The following is an 18021-nucleotide window of genomic DNA, read 5'->3' on the forward strand; positions in this document are numbered from 1 at the left end:
CTGAAATTCACACAAATTAAAAATCTCTGTGCAATTTTGATTTGTTTTAACCTTTGACCTTTAACCCTGATAAAAGTAAGTAAAATAACTGTAATATGTGTTTTTGTGATCATTAGAATGTCTAGAACATGTTTTATTTATTATTGTAAAAGATATCCCCAAATGTAAATTATTAATTTATTATTATTATTTTAATAATTATTATAAATGTGCATAAAATGTACAAAAGAATAATAATAATATTTTTTTTACATCATTTCCTCTGATAAGTCCTAGTAGTAAAAAGTAGTAGTAAGGTTGAAATCTCTTTTTTGCAAGTAGAAATGAATCCTGGTTTTACAGGGTTAAAGCGCAGATTGATGTGAAAGGTAGGTGAATATAGTCGCTGGAACACTGACAAGTTCGGTAATGTTTTAAAAGGTGCAAGCAAGCGGGCAATCTAAACGTTAAGCCAGATCAGTTTCTTCTCTGCGACCGTGGAGTCTGTTCTCCTCTATGGCTGTGAATGCTGGACACTAACACAAGCCCTACAGAAATCCCTGGATGGGTACTACACCAGAATGTGACGTGTGGTACTGAACATCAACCAGGACGAGCACATCACCAACAAGCGTCTGTACGGGGCATTACCAAGTGTATCAGAGAAGATAGCAGTAAGGAGGATGAGACTAGCTGGCCACTGCCACCGACACCAAGAAATCCCGGCCAAAAAGCTTGTAGTGGGAACCAACACACGGGCATCGAACGAGAGGACGTCCCACACCTACCTATGTGGACGTACTAAAGAAGGATGCTGGCGCAGAAAGCACAAATGAGCTGGCCAGATGTATGGAGAACCGAGATGACTGGAGACGCCGATGGAGGGCTCGTCTGAGGACGACGTAGAGAGAGAGAAGCCATTTGAACAAAAAATACAATTACAATGACATGGTCTAAAATACGTACATATATGTATTTAATATTAAAGAGTTATCCAGTATATTGCAGCACAGCCAATGTTACAAAAGTCACATTTGACCTCTACCGGACAAATAATGCATTGTGTTCCAGGATTGGACACTGGACACACCCATTATTTGGATAAATCCATGTATATTTTGCTTTCTTATGAAAGCCTGACATTTCAAGAGAGGATCAGCTACTTAAGTGGAGATTCCCATGTGCACAGATCAACCTATAACCTTTCTCAGATGCAATCTGTTTGAGATTTGGGAACACAACGGCAGTTGCCAAACACTCCACTAGCCATAATGCATTATGTTTTGAGAAGCTTTTTTATGATTTATCTATATGGATTTGGCCAATTGCCTCTGCAACAAATCATGCTGCAAAGAGAAAGGGGAGTAGAAGACATTTGGAGACTAAAGGTCTGACCATGAGTCATATTATGAATTTATATCCAGCCTCTGGATAGAGAGGCTTCTAACGGAGGAATGCTTCAGTGTGACAAAAGGCAGGCCAGACTCGGCACAATATGAGAACAACCCAGCCTGTCAAACGTTGTGGTACAATTCTTCCACTGGCTTCACGCATTCCCCCCCTTTTTTGGCTTATGTAAATGGCACACACTGCAGGACACAGCGAGTCACAGAAACACATCACGAAAAGGGTTTCTTTAGTTAAATCGCAATGACTGTAATAGCCACAGACGTTAGTGCCAGGGGTCTTTCCATGACTTAGCAGCATTCTGCTTATGACACACAACTGTTGATGCAAGTACACAAACAAAAGCTTTTGTGCTTTGTTGGGTCTCAAAAGGGTCGCAGGGAGACCCAAGCAGTGGTGAAAGAAGTAGGCTACGGTACTTAGATTCTGTAACAGTAAAAAGGTAAAAGTAGCAATATCACAATGTAGAATAATAGTAAATGTCCTGTATTCATAATTTTGCTTGATGGCCCATTTCACAACAATTGGAGTGTAATTAGTAATGCATTAATGTGGTCATCACCATTAAGTTGCAGCTGGAGAAGGTGTGGCTGATTTCAATAGTAGGCTACCTCAAAATTAAGTACAATGCACGAGTAAATGTACTTAGGTACTGAAACCACTGCAAAAAGGGTCTCAGAAGACTCAAAAAAATAGTTTGTTATTAACCTGTAAAGAAAGAGCAAATAACCTGTGAGATGTTCTAATTCCAACTCTGAGACATCTGAATGAAGTCCCTTATGTTAGTCGAGCATAGTTATACCTGCATCAGAGAATTATGTTCCCCCACAAGACTGAGCAATAAAAAAAGACGAAGGAAAATAATATAAAGGAAGGAAGATGAACACTGATATACTGTGTGTGTGTGTGTGTGTGTGTGTGTGTGTGTGTGTGTGTGTGTGTGTGTGTGTGTGTGTGTGTGTGTGTGTGTGTGTGTGTGTATGTATATTGTATATATATATATATATATATATAGGCTAGAGAGAGAGAGAGAGAGGGAGAGAGAGGAGGAGGAGGAGGAAATCTAGAGGAAAGCAGGACTGGGGGTATTGTAATTAGTTGCACCTGCTTCCTTTAACCCAGCTCCAGTTTCCCTCTACAAACGCATGCAGATGACCCATCAAAGCCCAGCAGTCGCCGCCTCTCCTCAATGGAGCCTTTGTTGCCAGTTGTCGGGAAGGCGGCCTGCAAAAAGTGTGCAACACAAACAGACTGCATAGCTCTGGAACTTTACAGCAGTGGTGGACACGACAGTAACTTAGTCACTAAGTTATTGCATTTACTTGAGTGCTGCACTTCAGTGAAAAAAGAAAGAAAAAAAAAAAGAAAAAGCTAAATGGGTTCCCGTCCTAAATGGGTTAAGCGCTTACGCCCTATTTCATAGCAGATCTACAAGCTCTGAGCATGTAGATCTGATACTTCCACAATTTGTTTAACTTTCTAAAATGTACTGAACATTTCTGAGAATATACTTTGTAATGTTGAATACTTGCGTATTTACTAGAGTATTCATTAAGTGTAAAGCAGTACATACGGCTTGACAGTTAGGACCATGCAGACCCCCCTCTCTCTCTAGCATGACACGGTCCCACCATGCTCTAGCCACAACAAGAATAATGGGGAGACAGCGCAGACAGAGCGTCTGCATCACTGTGTGGTCTATTTGAGACACTGGTGGCACTTATTCCATGGATGTGACCACAGCAGTTGCATCGTCTGTCAACAGACTGGGGAAGGCTGCTAGGGAACTGTGAATCTAAATAGGAGCAACCACTGCATGGCGACATACGTAACTCCCATATGCATACAATATGTCACTGAGAGGTCAGGGCCTTTAGGGTATGGAATAATAATAATATTAATAATATTAATAATAATAATCTATAAATGCACCAAGTCTCTCTTTCTCTGTGTGTGTGTGTGTGTGTGTGTGTGTGTGTGTGTGTGTGTGTGTGTGTGTGTGTGTGTGTGTGTGTGTGTGTGTGTGTGTGTGTGTGTGTGTGTGTGCATCTGTAATCCACGTAACTCGAGAACTGTTCGTCCCACCGACTTAAAATTTGCCACACGCATTCCATATAACCACAGGGAGTCCAGTGCCTGGCCTCGAGTCGGTCGGACCCACGGTTGTCCAGAACCGCCACAAAAGGCCTCTGGTCAGGCTCTGGACAGAGGCCCTAGATCTCCATATATGGAGCTGGCCTGTTCTGACATCACAATATGTTCTGACATCTGCATAGACTCCATATTTGGGCATGCCTGACAAATAACACCATATATGGGACATAATAACTGGGTGGGGCCTGCATTTCCAACTTGCCCATGTCAGATCAACATATGGAATGTCAGAACAGGTCAGCTCCATATATGGAGGTCTAAGGGGCAGAGTCAAATTAGCCAATTGATCACACCTGTACACCCCTAGATCTCCATATATGGAGCTGGCATGTTCTGACATCACAATGATGCATGCCTGACAAAGAATTCCATATATGGGCATAAAAGGGACACAGACATAATAACTGGGTAGGGCATACATTTCCAACTTGCATCGTTCCAAGTAGGCCAGTGCCCAACGGGCACCGCTCTAGTAATAATAATAATAATCATGTTTTTGTCTTTAGTCAAAGTGCATAAATGAATAGTGCATACTGTATGTAGAGTACTGTACTGTAATCTATGTCAGTCATTCTCAACCCTTGTGTCTGGACATGATTTTGCGATTCCGGCGAGCCGCCCCGCGTCCGAAACGGTTGAGAAATGACAGAGTTACCGTGTGGGGGTTCCTCTACTGTACCTTCTACTGTATTGTACTGTACTGTCACTGTACTGTACTGGCACACCCGAAATCACCATATATAAAGTTAATATGTGCGTGTGTGTTTGTGTGTGTGTTAGGTTGCGCACAGGTGGTGAAAAACAACCATGCTGTTTTGGTGCTCAGACGCACCCAGCCACCCACCCACACACACACATAGCTCCGTAAGGGAGTGGTTGCACCACTCAAAAACTGGTCAAGCCATATAAGAAAGAGGCAATAACTGTGAAATTAGACAATCTACAAGGTGGAGAACCATTGATCTATGTCACTCTGTCCACAGATCTGTCCGCCAGACGGTGCTAAAGCCTTCAACCTTGGGCTAAAGCGGGGGGGGGGGGGGGGGGGGGTTCATCCTCCGGGGAGCATGGCTGTTTCATGGCAATCGCCTGTTAGATTTTGAGATATCTTGTGTGTAACTGGAAATTACACAGACCCCCATGACATGGCAGGGGAACAAAGTACGATTACTGGAACATTAAGACCATTTAGGGCATAAGGAACAACATCCTTATCTGGCAGCAAGCGGATACAAAGCATGCTAAAGCTATTTATAATTATTATATTTTGTTCAGGCAGGCAGGCAGGCAGGCAGGCAGGCAGGCAGGCAGGCAGGCAGGCAGGCAGGCAGGCAGGCAGGCAGACAGACAGACAGACAGACAGACAGACAGGCAGGCAGACAGACAGACAGACAGACAGACAGACAGACAGACAGACAGACATGGGTGAAATTATACCCTCTCTGAAATCTAGGACTGCTACCAAAATAAGCCCTGTATTTCCTGTGCAGTGCATTGAATGTGTAGTGCTTTACATTATTATCTGTAAACTTGCTGACTTACTGAAATGTTGTAAACCAGCTGTTTGAACGGAATTAGTGGTGCAGCACATTTTAGAGGCTGAAAGGACAAATCTGCTCAGCTAATATGTTTTTTTAATAACTGATATAGCACAAATACACTGTAGGCCTATTACAGATCTTATCAGGGTTCATTGGTCTCTTGACTGATAGGCCCACTCATAATCAATAACATGCATTGACCTGTTGTGCATGTAATGCTTCTATTTGCTGGTGTTGTGGATTCTGGAATGTTCCAGTGGAACGCTACTAGACACCAAGTAATCTAGTATTTCATGGTCACAGCAGAAATCTTTGATTCCATACTAGTCTTCTACAAAGCCAACACAACCAAGGAATTTAGTGGACCCCAGCAACGACACATCACATTTTTTCACATTTTTTTTTGGACAATTAGCACAATTGTTTTTAAAGGAAAAGAATGTGTTCTCCCTCCAATATAATGCATATGGGTCTATGTCTGCCAAATTTTGCATCCCTATCAGATTTGTTTTGCTTTTTATACAATGCATATCAGTGCAGATCAATAGTTAATATACAGAATATACAGTAAACACACACACACACACACACACACACACACACACACACACACACACACACACACACACACACACACACACAGTCATGTACTGTAGAGACCTTGTATCCGCATATTTCAATATATATGGCCTACTTTGTTCTGTTGTACAATATTACAAAAGCAAAATAGCCTATTTTTTGCTATTCGTGAAATATTCTCAAAGTGAAAGTGGTTAAGTGTGTCTGTGGATTGAACCGATGAAAATGAACAAGGTATCATCCAAGGTTTACACCGGACAGCAACAATATATAAAAAAATCTTTTTTTTCTACCCAATTTAGTTGGGCCAAATCCTTCCTCCCACTGCTTCCACCCTACTGCTCACCTACACCTGTCATTGAGGAGCTCACACTGTCTGGAGGGACTATAGGGCCTACTCTCGCGCTCAACATAACCAGCTGACAGGTGCCACCCCAGTCCGTAGTAGTACGTGCACCCGGCATTTTATGCTATTGAGAGGGAACCCAATCTGACAGGGATCAAACTTTGGCAGAACTGTAGATCCATGCATTGCATGAAACGGGGGGCACATTCTGACAGAGATAAGTAGCTTCTTGGCATGATACTTACCCAAAGGACTAAAGGGAGGTTTTTCTAAGTGTTGGGATGGAGAGACAGTGGCATAAACAACAGTGGTATTGTCTGTCATTGACATGGACTGTGATAGGTTCATGTGTTCACCTCGTGGAATGTATTCCACAAAGAACGCCATGGTCGGAGGCAGGGGGTAAAAGGAGGAGGGGGGGACAGTTCTGCATTCAAGCGCTAATTAGAAAAATTAGATCTTCGAAAGGCACCGAGTGATCTAGGCCTTCAACCTACGTCTATGTACCGCTGTAACAGCACAAAGGCGAGGCAACAATGAGCGCCGAGGAGAGGGGATAAATAATTTAATCCATTATCTACTCTGCAAAGCTCATCAGCACTGCTCCACAATGGCCACGATTGAATTGCTGATTGCATTTCTCTCCTACCCTCCAGGAGAAAATGCCCAGGCTCCACTATGCACTCTCTGCCTGCCAGCACCACCACCACGAGAGAGAGAGAGAGAGAGAGAGAGAGAGAGAGAGAGAGAGAGAGAGAGAGAGAGAGAAGAGTAGAGAGTAGAGAGTAGTGTAGTGTAGTGTAGTGTAGTGTGTCTTCTACCAAGGTCAAACTACAATACAGCAATCTAATTAAGAGTATCAGAGAGTTTCCTGTCCGGGGTCAACCTTCCTGTTGTGCTCACAGGCTTGTGATGTCTATTATGTTTGGAGTCATGTAGTGTAGCTACATGCAAATAATGGATATGGTCCTGATTAGATCTCTCTTCGTTTTACCCTAGTTCCCCCTGTCCATATTCCAGATTTAATTTCACAGTCAGTGTGTTAAGAAGAAGCAGGATGGATTTGTTGTTCTCCTGTGCCATTTGAACAAGCTTGCTATCTGTCTGCACTCTGCACACAGCAAAGATCCTGAGTGTAAAAATGACCCCAAGAGTCCAGGATTTTAATTGTGTGTACGGTTGGGTTATTGTCCTCTGCAAAGTACACAGGAACATCCTGAGCAACTCCAGTGTTACTCTGAGGTGTACAAAAGGAACCAAATGGACATGCAGCAGACAGATCAAGTTAAATTAAGGATTTTACAGTGTACATGTCTCTCCACTTCATCAAGTAACGAGTGCAATCACATGGTTTTTGATAGCGATGGTCTCTCTTTTTTGTTCCGTTCTCACCAGAGGTAATCTATCATCTGCCCCTGGCTGAAGTTTTTCTTGGCCCTGTGCCCCTCCTAACATGCTGGCTTCATTTTACCTTCCACTTCAGCGCAGTAGTAGTACATTTACATAAAACCCTGTGAAAGTAGTACACATAATGTTCCCCTTTGGCCAAGCGCTTTAAGGGCCCTGTCCACAGTCCCAGTGAGGGGACTCAAGCTGCCTCTGCTCTGCTCTGTTTGTTTTATGGAGCAGTAGTGAAATCACTCTGAGGTCAGCAAGCTTCAGAAAGTGTGCTGGGTCTCTCATGGTCCACTGGAAAAAAGGGGGCCCAAAAAACAACCCAGAAGGTCATTTCCACCCAGTCCAGCCAGACTTAAATGAGGTCATTATTTTATGAGCAATTTCAGCAATAAGCGGATCGCATGCTCTAGAATGGACTGTGATAGAGACCTTTTTTTTTTTTTTTTTTTTTTTACATTTGTTAACCTCCTGGTCAATCTTTAGAGACGTGGGCTTCAGTAATAGGCACATCATTTAAAAAGTCTAAAATGTCCCCTTTTGCAATAAGGGACAATGTGGTACACGCCCTGAATTAATTTGAGTGGTGTCATTATACCTGAGAGTGGCACAAATTGTCCAAGACCAAGTGAAACTATTTATAGCTTCCACGAGGCCTGAGAGCCAATTGAGTCTAATGGTGTAATCTGTATTCTTAATGGTAATGCACTATTAGTTTGTTCCATTTGGCCTTGTACAGGTGCATTAACAGCGCTTTGGTGAGCAGTTTGAGCTGGCTGTCGCCCACACTGCTTTGAAGAGGATTTCAGTGGGACCAGGGCTCCCTCTAGTGGCTGATAGATTGGAATAGCATGACATAAATATAACAGCAATGAAAACTCAAACCACATTGAATTAGAAATAGGGTTGAAGTGAGTAATTTCGTTGACTTAACACTGCAAACACAGCACATAATAAATAAGACCCATTTAGTATGGCCTTGACAAATGGGTAGCCATAAAACAAATAAAACAGGCCATATACAATATGCAGGAAACCAAGAAAACTACAGTAGACTATTAAAAACAATCCTGTGTTAATTTAATCCAAGAGTGTACAAATGGCTGCTTAAAATAACAATGCAGGAAGCAACACTTGTGATATTCTGTTCCTAATTAACCTTCAAGCTCATCAGCCACAATCAATAAAGAGTGTGGGCTTTTTTTTTAATTGAGAAGAAGTAATTATCAGACTGTATTCATCTAGTTAATGAAACAATGTTCCAATATGCCTGAAGCAAAACTGTTAATTGAGTTCTATTTTCTGAGACAGGCAGCCTCGTTTGGTGTCCACGGCCACACCGCGGTTAAGCCCCAATTATACTTTGTTGCACAACGGCTGGAAAATACCAGATCTATAAGCTCACAACGCGTCGCAGACGTGACCGGTTGAGAGCTTATAGATCTGGAATTTTTCCCAGTCAGCGACACAGATGGGCCCATTTGTGGTGTCTCTCTGTGTGGGCACAGGGAAGCTGCCATGGACCGCTGGAGCGTGGTAGGTCCATGTCCCCACTGACACGCACACCCTCCTTCCCTGTCTATTCACCCATCAGAGAGGGGACAGGGCATGGTAATAATGCTGTCCTCAGCACCGCCATCATCCCCATCCCCAATCTGTTATTTCACCGTTTCACTGGTTAAGTACTCCCTGTTGAGTAAGATATACCGAGGCAATTATTCTGTAATTATGGAGTCAAAAGAAGAAGAATGGATTCAAGAGTCAGTTACTGGGCGCATGTAAATTATTGTACAAGCTCAATAGGTTTTTCAGCCAGGAGTATACATAATTGATTTTTTTTCCTCGGCCACACACGCACGCACAGTCGCGCACACACACGCGAGCATGCACACACACGTGAGCAGCATGCACACACCGAATATACAGTTCATGCTAAGCATGTCTGTCTGTCCAAATAGTTGTGTGTGTGTGCGTGTGTGTGGACATTCTGTTCAAACCAAGGAGCCCACTTTCTGTAAAATGAGGAAACGCATCTGAAGTATAAGACAAATTTAAAGCCTCACTATAATAGTGAGGCTAAACCTAACAGTTATTTTATTAATAAAATGTAATTTTGTCCAATCTGTATGTTAATACAATATAACTATACAATTGGGGTGATTATATTTTTTCTCCCTGGTATTCTCTTGAAGCATTTAAATCGTGTCAAAGGTGTCTCACCTATAGATCTGACATGAATTTTGATCAGATGGTCAACATTCAATTTACAGTATCCTGTGAGCAAGGAGGGCTTGCTTGCTGTTACTGTAGCTCAATGGTACAAATGTTAGCACTTGAGCAGGAAATATGGTTCAAATTCGGGGTAGAAGAGGAAAGATCCAGTGCTAAACACTGATCCTAACAAATGTAATCAGCAAAGACACTATACTGCAATTATATGGAGTTGTGGGTCAGTGTATGGAATGAATAAACACAAAATGTCAATTGCAGTTCAATGTTTGTGGTCAAGACTGTTGGATAGGATAAACATGATTGGGAAAGGTGCCAAGACAATACAGATAAAATAAATCAAGCAACATTAATGTAATGGTGGAACCATGTAATATTGTAAGTAAAATGCAGGTTTCTGAAAAGGGAGGGGGGTGGGTATATACTTGTTTTATGACAAATAGCAGAAATTACTGATCTACAATCTCTTGACGTGTTGTGAGCTTGTAGATCTGCTATTTTCTGTATACAGTGAACTTTTAGCAATCTTTGAAAATGAGGGATGGTAATGTAAATGTAATCATCGTATCAAACGTAACCATGAAACACATTACATTTCCCAAAAGGAAATGCATGAATGTATTCAGTTTGACCAGAAGCAGGGATAAAACATCCTCACTGATGATTAACTAGAGAAGGTATTCAACCCTACTCAAATGTAGGCCTACCTAAGCGTCACCTACATGTTGTGACTTATGATGAAGGTGTCTAATTCCCACTTTTGTCTTTCTCAGCTGAACAGGAGCCTTACCCTGTGACCAATATGGAATTAAATCAAAACACAAATGTCTCATAATCTGATAAACCCTGTATTCAAATATCCAATGCATCCGTGATCAAACAATTCGGTTTGTTTTAAGATATTTTACCTGATCTAGTACTGAAACATTGTAATACCTGTACATATTTGATATAATTGCAAGTTAAGACCGTGTGCAGGATTGTTTTGTTTGCAATGTTATAAGATATTAAAAATAAAAAAGGAACAATAATAAAAAAAGAAACAAGTTATGTTACAAAAGATATTGAAGTATGCACAAATGTTAAAATACTGATAATATGCATCTTAAAAAGTGAGAATATCTCAGTGGGATACAAAATTGCATAATTCATGTCACACCAAAGGATGCAACATGTATTCCATTTCCTTGTCTAGTATTTTGGTCCAACGTATTGAAGATAAATAAAGTACACAGCTCTGCTGTTGCTCTTCTGGACCACGACCATGTATCCCATAGTCTGTAAACATTGCATTGCATCTAAACTGTACAAATACTGCTGGAAACAAGATGATACAAACTGTTTGCACAGGTCAACACAGTTCAAATTGTCAAACACATTCCCTTTCACGCGTGACACGAGCAGACCTGGGCAAAAATACATGTTACACAAGATAAATTAAGCAATTCTTGATTTATGTTGTGTTACAGGTTACAATGTGCTATTTTACCCAGGTCAGTCTGAATAGAAACATCCCAGCAGCTGTACCAGACATGCTATGTTCCAACCGTCTTTAGAATTCAATTGTAAAAAGTGTATCAATTCCCAAATCCATTATCATGCCATTATGTCATCATAAGAAACTTCTGTTCAGTGTTGCATCCACAAGGCCACAGTGCAATGCTTTTCATTGAGGACAACAGTCTGATGTTCATTAGGTCTCTACGGCACCAGGGGTCCTTTGATCTTTTGAGGCTTCTGGAGTTCTCTACTTGAGGGCCAATGATCCCAGCAAAAGATTGCCTCGAAATTAATATGACCTGGCTGGAATCCTTTCCCTCTTCCTCCAGTGTGTATGACTAGGTCTAGTCTTTAGATGGTCCATGTGAGGCTTATGCCAAACATAGCAGATCTACAAGGCTTAAGCTCACAGTGCATCATGAGCTTTTAGATCAGCTATTTTCGGCAGGCGACACCGACGTGCAACAACGTATAAATCAGGCCTTAGGCCCCATCAGTTTTTTCCTGGCCTCTCCTTAGTTGACTTTGGGGTAGATCTTTTCATAGAAGAAGCTCTGTGCCAGTACGTAGAGTTCTCCGTCCTTTTCCCTGACAGCGTGGGCACGGACAAATTGGAACTGCTCCAGTGCAAACTCATAAAATTCATTTTCAATTTTCCAGATGTCAGACTGCTGCAGCTTGGCTATCGACTCTTTGGCGGGGGGTTTCTTTTCGGTGGTCTTCCGTAGGTGGGACTTCTTCCCTGGTAAAGACACACAGCAGAGTCTGTCAGGGAGGCAAATGTCATGGTACTACAGATTGGAAGGATAAGGTAAAATAAATATGTAATAAAAGTAATACGTTGTGTTGCAATGTTACTTTTAATGAAATGTAATTATTTAAAGACGTTTACACTGCGGACAAAGCCAACTCGGATCGTGACAAATCCTGACAGCAAACACAATGTTTACAAAGCTACAACTGACCTTTGTAGCGTCTACAAAAATGACAACAGAAAACAGATACAAAGCGACAAATCCAAGTTGAGCTGGCCTCAACTCCAGCTACAAAGCTACAAAACAACAAAGTGTTGTGCGGGCCTTATATCCATGTTATGCCTTATTAGCCCAGCACCCACCATTGATGTGCGTGTGAATAGGTAGGCTCTAACCACTTGCACTCACCTTTGCTCTCCACACAATTCCTGGTTGTAATTCCAGGCTTTATTTTCCTTTATATTTTTCTTGCTTGCCGATGCACGCTTGGCGACGTCAATGAGCTCGTTCTACGTCGCCGTTTGGACGACTGGGTCAAATTTGGCACATACCAGTTAATGGCCAAATATAGTCAAGGTAGAAAAAAAAGGCTGTCAATGCCTATTGGGTCAGTTTTGGCACATGCCAAGGTATGACTGGAAGCACTTTGGCACCATCAAGTGGTTTGGAGAATAATAATTTGAAAAAGAAGGAAGTGGAGACGACAGCACATGGCTCTAGGATGCCAGTGTGTGACCTACTGCCCAAATCTGAGATTAGTTGTGCTAAAATAAAAAATACACACCAGCTAACTCGATGACTCAACTACAGATATATTGAAGTAGATTACATTTGACCTCACTTTTGTCTGAGATATTTGGCAATGTCTGTTGGTACAAATTTGACCCATCAGGCTACTAGATTTATGGCATCACAATAATAGAGATAATAGTAAATGTAATAGTGTAATAAGTGTAATAGTGTAATAAGTGCAATAGTGTAATTAGTGTAATAAGTGTAATAGGGTAATAGTGTAATAAGTGTAATACGTGTACTAGTGTGCTAGTGTAATAAGTGTAATTAGTATAATAGTGTAATAGTGCAATAACCCTAATAGCCTACCATGCCAAATTTGGCACATAACTTATATCTATTGTTTGTGCTAAATTAAGTATGTCAACTTTTTCATCCAAAAGGGGTTAAACAGCAACTCTGTAACCAATATGCTGCTTTGCATCTTTTGGATTTGCCAGTGTGAATGCAGTAAGACCTGAGGCCGATTCTACATATCTTCTTAATCATTTCTTCTCATTAGACTTTCAAGATTTTTCAAAAATGTAAAAAATAGCAGATGTATAAGCTCTGTATAAGCAGATGTATGAGCTTGTAGGTATATATGCTATTTTTGAATAGCCAACACAAAAACAAAATCTAAAATGACACAGATGCTTTCCCGGTTTTAATGGGTTAAGCACAATGTTAAAGTAAGTAATATGTTGTTTGTTAAAAGTTAATGTTCTTCACTAATTAAATAAAAATTTGTTCAGTAACACACAGGGTTCTCCACGTTTGTTTCATCACTTCCAATCTCATTTGTTTATCCTGTATGGGTCGGGATACCATACAAATTACCTGGATAGATAGAGATCTTATTTAAACAAAAAGCACCACTTACTACCCCTATAAATATTAGAGGAGGCTAAATGAAATATACTGTAGAATACCACTATAATGTAATGCTCTTTTAGCAGCCTGAAGTCAAGATGAAACACAAACAACTCAGAAGCTACAGAACCCTCTATTGGTGAACAGAATACATTGTGAAGAATAAAGTGAATGTTCATTACATTGTCATAGAGTGCATGGATTTGTCTGAAAGTAATGTGCATTAAAAAAAAATCACACCCGTGTGAACTGAGTGGTGTAAGGTATTATATAGCCTGATCAGCTGTGTTCTGACGTAATGTCTGACGTAATGAAATCAGCATCAACCATACTCTTTTTCTTTGCACAGACAGACAGACAGACAGACACGTAAACTAACAAAGCCAGTTGTAGTTTACACCACTCAAAAAATGCATTACTTTGTGTGTATGTATTACTTTATAACTCATGATAAAAGTACCATTACATAATGCGTAACAGCTGGACATGACAGGTAACAGACCCCACAGAGCTGCAGAATGTGCTTGCACCTGTCCAGTAGACCAGTGGTTCTCATGGTGGGGTCTGGGGCCCACAGGGGTCTTTGAAGGGTTTCCAGGGGATCCGCAGCTAAATTATTGATAGTTTTGACCCTTACAGGTCTGTAAGCGTGAGCATACAAATGTAACCAAATGGACTCTGAGTGTTCCATTTGTACACTCTCAGAGTTATGGGGGTCTGTGGCCTAATGCAATGTTTCCCAAAAACTGGGTCGGGACCCATGTTTGTAATAATCCATTATTTTATTTTCTTTATATAAATTCATGAATTTAAATAAATGATAGATCTACAAGCTCACAACATGTCACATAGCAATGTTGTGAGCTTGTAGATCTGTGATTTTCACTAGTTTGGGTCCCAGGGACTCGAGCTAAAACGTTTGGGAACCGCTGGCCAAATGCATCCGAGACTAGGGGTCCTTGAAATTAAAAATGTATGAGAACCACTTCAGTAGATTGTACCTGATCGGTAGAGTTCCGTGGCTCCTTTGAAGAAGCGAGGAAGTGCTGCCTCCAGTATCATAATGAAGTCCTCCAACTCCTCAGTCACGCCAACCAACAAGTACTCATTCACCAGATTATACTTGGCCTGCTCCAGCGCCCATCTGCTGCCCACGTTCCTACATCACAAAGCAGCATTGTACACTGAAAGGCCCATAAACGGATGCAACGAGGAATAAACATAAGCAGGGAAATTGTTGAACAAGCAAGCGCTTTTTAAACACTTCTTGACTTAAACCCTATATACTTAGTTCACCTTGGTCCCCCAAGGCTCTATGCTTGGTCTACTCGCTTTCCGACACTGAACATCAAGTCTCTTCGCTGAAAATAGCCTATTTACACACTCAAAACGCTATGTCACAACACCTTTGAGCTTGTTTATCTGCTATTTTTTGCAGAATGTTCGCCCCAGAATAAAGACAGATTCCAGTGCAGTCGGAGGTCAGTGTGCGGTTGGGATCGATGGACACTCACCAGCACTCTGAATGGTGTCCACAGAAGAAGGGAATCTGAAGCCAGAGCTTTTCAGGGGCGCAGTCAGAACCACCTGAAGCCACACACTCATCAAATGTCTGAAACACACAGATAAACACCCTATTTCAATGGGCTGCACTGAACTATGTTACATAAACCACATAGTACAGCTGGCTTTGAAATAAATTTGATTAATTCATGTAATTTAGCATCCGTGAACAATGAGAGCTCAGCTAAGAGTAAAGACCTTTTTGTCACCCTGTTTCCTTCGTCGGAGGCCGGGCCTGTAGTCGTCTCCGAATCGCAAGAAGTAGTAGTACGACACCAGGCGCTCTATTGGATCCCGTACCACATTTATGTACATGGGCTTACCCTTCACTCCATACCTAAAAAAGAAAGACGAATGAGTCATTACTGTTACTTTGCCATCGAGTGGATCAGGAACAACAGTGTCTCCTGGTTTCTCCTGGTTTCTCCACCCCACAGTGGAACTAATGGAAGACTGTGTGACATTTAGCTACGTCAATGACAGATTGTCAGTGTTGCGCTACACTGTGGCTTTGGGTGGCAGAAGAGCCAAGGTTGCCGCTGTACCTCAGTGCACCTGATAATCGTTTCACCATCAGCGACAGGGGTGTCTGCCATCTGAGAAGAATGAGACTGCAAATTCTTTTCTCAGACGAGCCTAGTGACCACCATCAGGGTAATTACCTATGCTCTGACCGTTTAAATGATAATATCAAAACAGAGAGTGGGCTGGCAACAGTGTTTATCGACAGCAAAAGCACACATTAGGAATCAACACCGGACCGGTTTTATCTGCCTCGCTAAGTGCTTGTAACCAATTTGGATATTAACAGCATTACAAGGAAATGAAGGGCCTCACTTTGAGAAGTCCAGATAAGCCACATGGCCATGGTAGAAGCCTGGCTTCATCGCTCTCCAGTAGGTGACGTTCCTGACAAACCGCACCTGGAGACAAAGATAATGGAAGCCAATTAGTTTTCTGCAGGGAAACAATTCCAAGTCAGTACGGGGAAAAGTACTGGAAGTGATTTTATAAAGGTTTCTTTTTCCTGGATGCATATAAGTGAGAATGAAGTATAGACTGCTGAACTATTATTTCTCAACAATTAGTTTTTATGTATGCATTTTCAACCTGCCGTCACTATTGTGGGCATGTCAATATAGGTGAAAAGTTACAAAATAATTAAAATTTAAATAAAAATGAAAAATCTAAATTCTAAATTTTATAATAAGCCTTAATTAATATATTGTAATTTTCCTCTAACTAAAAACACAAATTTCTTAGAAATACTACGTTTTTCACTCAATAGTAGCCTACTCCCGTCATCATATAGAATGTATGGAATGCATGTGCTAATAAAAACAAAGTAACACTTCCTATAAGGTTAATATGAGCATCAAAGCTTTATTTGAAATACGTTGTATTAGCACAATCCATAGGGCTGGACCACACATGGGTAAATGACATCATCAACTTGCAACAGGAGTTTTCTCTATTGAGTGAAAGATGAACCTAAGATAAATAAAATATTTAAGGATATTTATTTTTATTTATATATATATATATATATATATATATATATATATATATATATAGAGAGAGAGAGAGAGAGAGAGAGAGAGAGAGAGAGAGAGAGAGACAGAGAGAGAGATATATAGTTATAGAGGGCAAGTACAATGTATTAAGTCATATAAGTCTTATTAGCCAGGGATTCATTTTAAAAATACCAAAAACAGTGGAGCTACAAAATACAAACAAGTACCTGTAGGGTTTCAATGTTATAATTTGGGTATATTTAAATTGGAATGTCCTCTCTTTAATGCTAAATTCTATCATTCATGTGTGTGGGTGATGTTTAAATAGTACTGGTCTACTGGAGAGTCTGCATTAGTGTTTTAGACAAGTCTTCACTATCTTTCATTCTGAAATATACATGATCTATGTTCTACAATCTACAAATGCGCATGCATAAAGTGAATGGCAAAGTGAGTTTAACGTCGTTTAAAGCAATCAAATAGGACTTTTATGTTCGGATGTATGAGCTGTCAGAGCCAGGAAGTCGTTTTTTGCCACTCAGTAGGCGTTTCCGCATTACTTCCGGGTATGATGATGATGTCACACGCATACCCTCTATATGCTTTCGTAACAAACAATAGGCTATATCTATAGAGCAACAGACCGCCTCAACCAATTGCTCTTTATCGCTGACAAGCATTCCACTGTTCCAGAGATACAATGTTCCAAAGACTAATTCTAACCAACTTTCACACATTTTGGTCAAGCTGAAGAAAATAATTGAACATAACACAGAGCATATTTTAATTTTCCTGTAGCTCAATGCGGCTTTGACAATATAATATTGTCGAAGCTTAGCATATAACTATTCCCTCAAACTGTGTGCCAGTGGACCTTGTATCGTGTACAAAAGAAAGACTGTTTTCCAAGATGGAAGGAGGAGATTGATGCGAGATGGCAGACAGGATATTACCTGGCACTAGCAGCCAAAAATAACACCAGCATAGCCACAGGGCATTTACACCATGTGTCCTCCTAAGTCATGTTGACAAGAATACAAAAACACACAGAGCAACTGTTCAACGATGTGTGTCAGTCACAGTCAGTGGCATGTATATTGTCTGTGGCTTTGGCAGTATGGATAGGGTCTGAACACCAGGTTTTCTTTAATGCTTGCCAAAACCTGCACAAAGGTTGCAAATTCCTCATGCTCCCAAGGAATTTCCTTCATCAACTTACCCAAAGGCAAGGACGATCATATTAACACACCCAGTGGAGTTTGATTTCCACTAAACATTTCCTCCCAAAATAGTTTCTAGATCAAAGAGCTGGCGCATATACAGAATGTGAACTTGAAGGGAGGAGAGTTCAAGGTGAGGGAATGCTCATTAAAAACAAATGTATTTTGCTTAACCTTACATAACTATGTACTGTA

At 40.9% G+C, this 18021-nt stretch overlaps 2 protein-coding genes across 3 annotated transcripts in view; one reads left to right on the forward strand and one right to left on the reverse strand.

Annotated features, from left to right (window-relative positions):
* Positions 1–18021, reverse strand: part of hs2st1b (heparan sulfate 2-O-sulfotransferase 1b) — a 45997-nt gene that overhangs the window by 23110 nt on the left and 4866 nt on the right. The window contains exons 3-7 of one of the 2 annotated variants that reach the window (XM_079506449.1): positions 15930–16015; positions 15291–15429; positions 15044–15141; positions 14531–14688; positions 10458–11872 (exon numbers count right to left, since the gene is read on the reverse strand). In XM_079506449.1, the coding sequence (XP_079362575.1) occupies positions 11646–11872; positions 14531–14688; positions 15044–15141; positions 15291–15429; positions 15930–16015 (708 nt within the window). In that variant the 3' untranslated portion in view covers positions 10458–11645. Of the gene's footprint in view, positions 1–10457; positions 11873–14530; positions 14689–15043; positions 15142–15290; positions 15430–15929; positions 16016–18021 lie in introns of those variants that run through there. The other variant, XM_079506450.1, reaches the window with a different exon arrangement.
* Positions 1–18021, forward strand: part of LOC306926935 (uncharacterized protein) — a 347556-nt gene that overhangs the window by 8743 nt on the left and 320792 nt on the right. The gene's annotated exons all lie outside the window — the stretch shown is intronic.

Source organism: Electrona antarctica (genome assembly GCF_951216825.1).
Source record: "Electrona antarctica genome assembly, chromosome: 7".
NCBI lineage: Eukaryota > Metazoa > Chordata > Actinopteri > Myctophiformes > Myctophidae > Electrona > Electrona antarctica.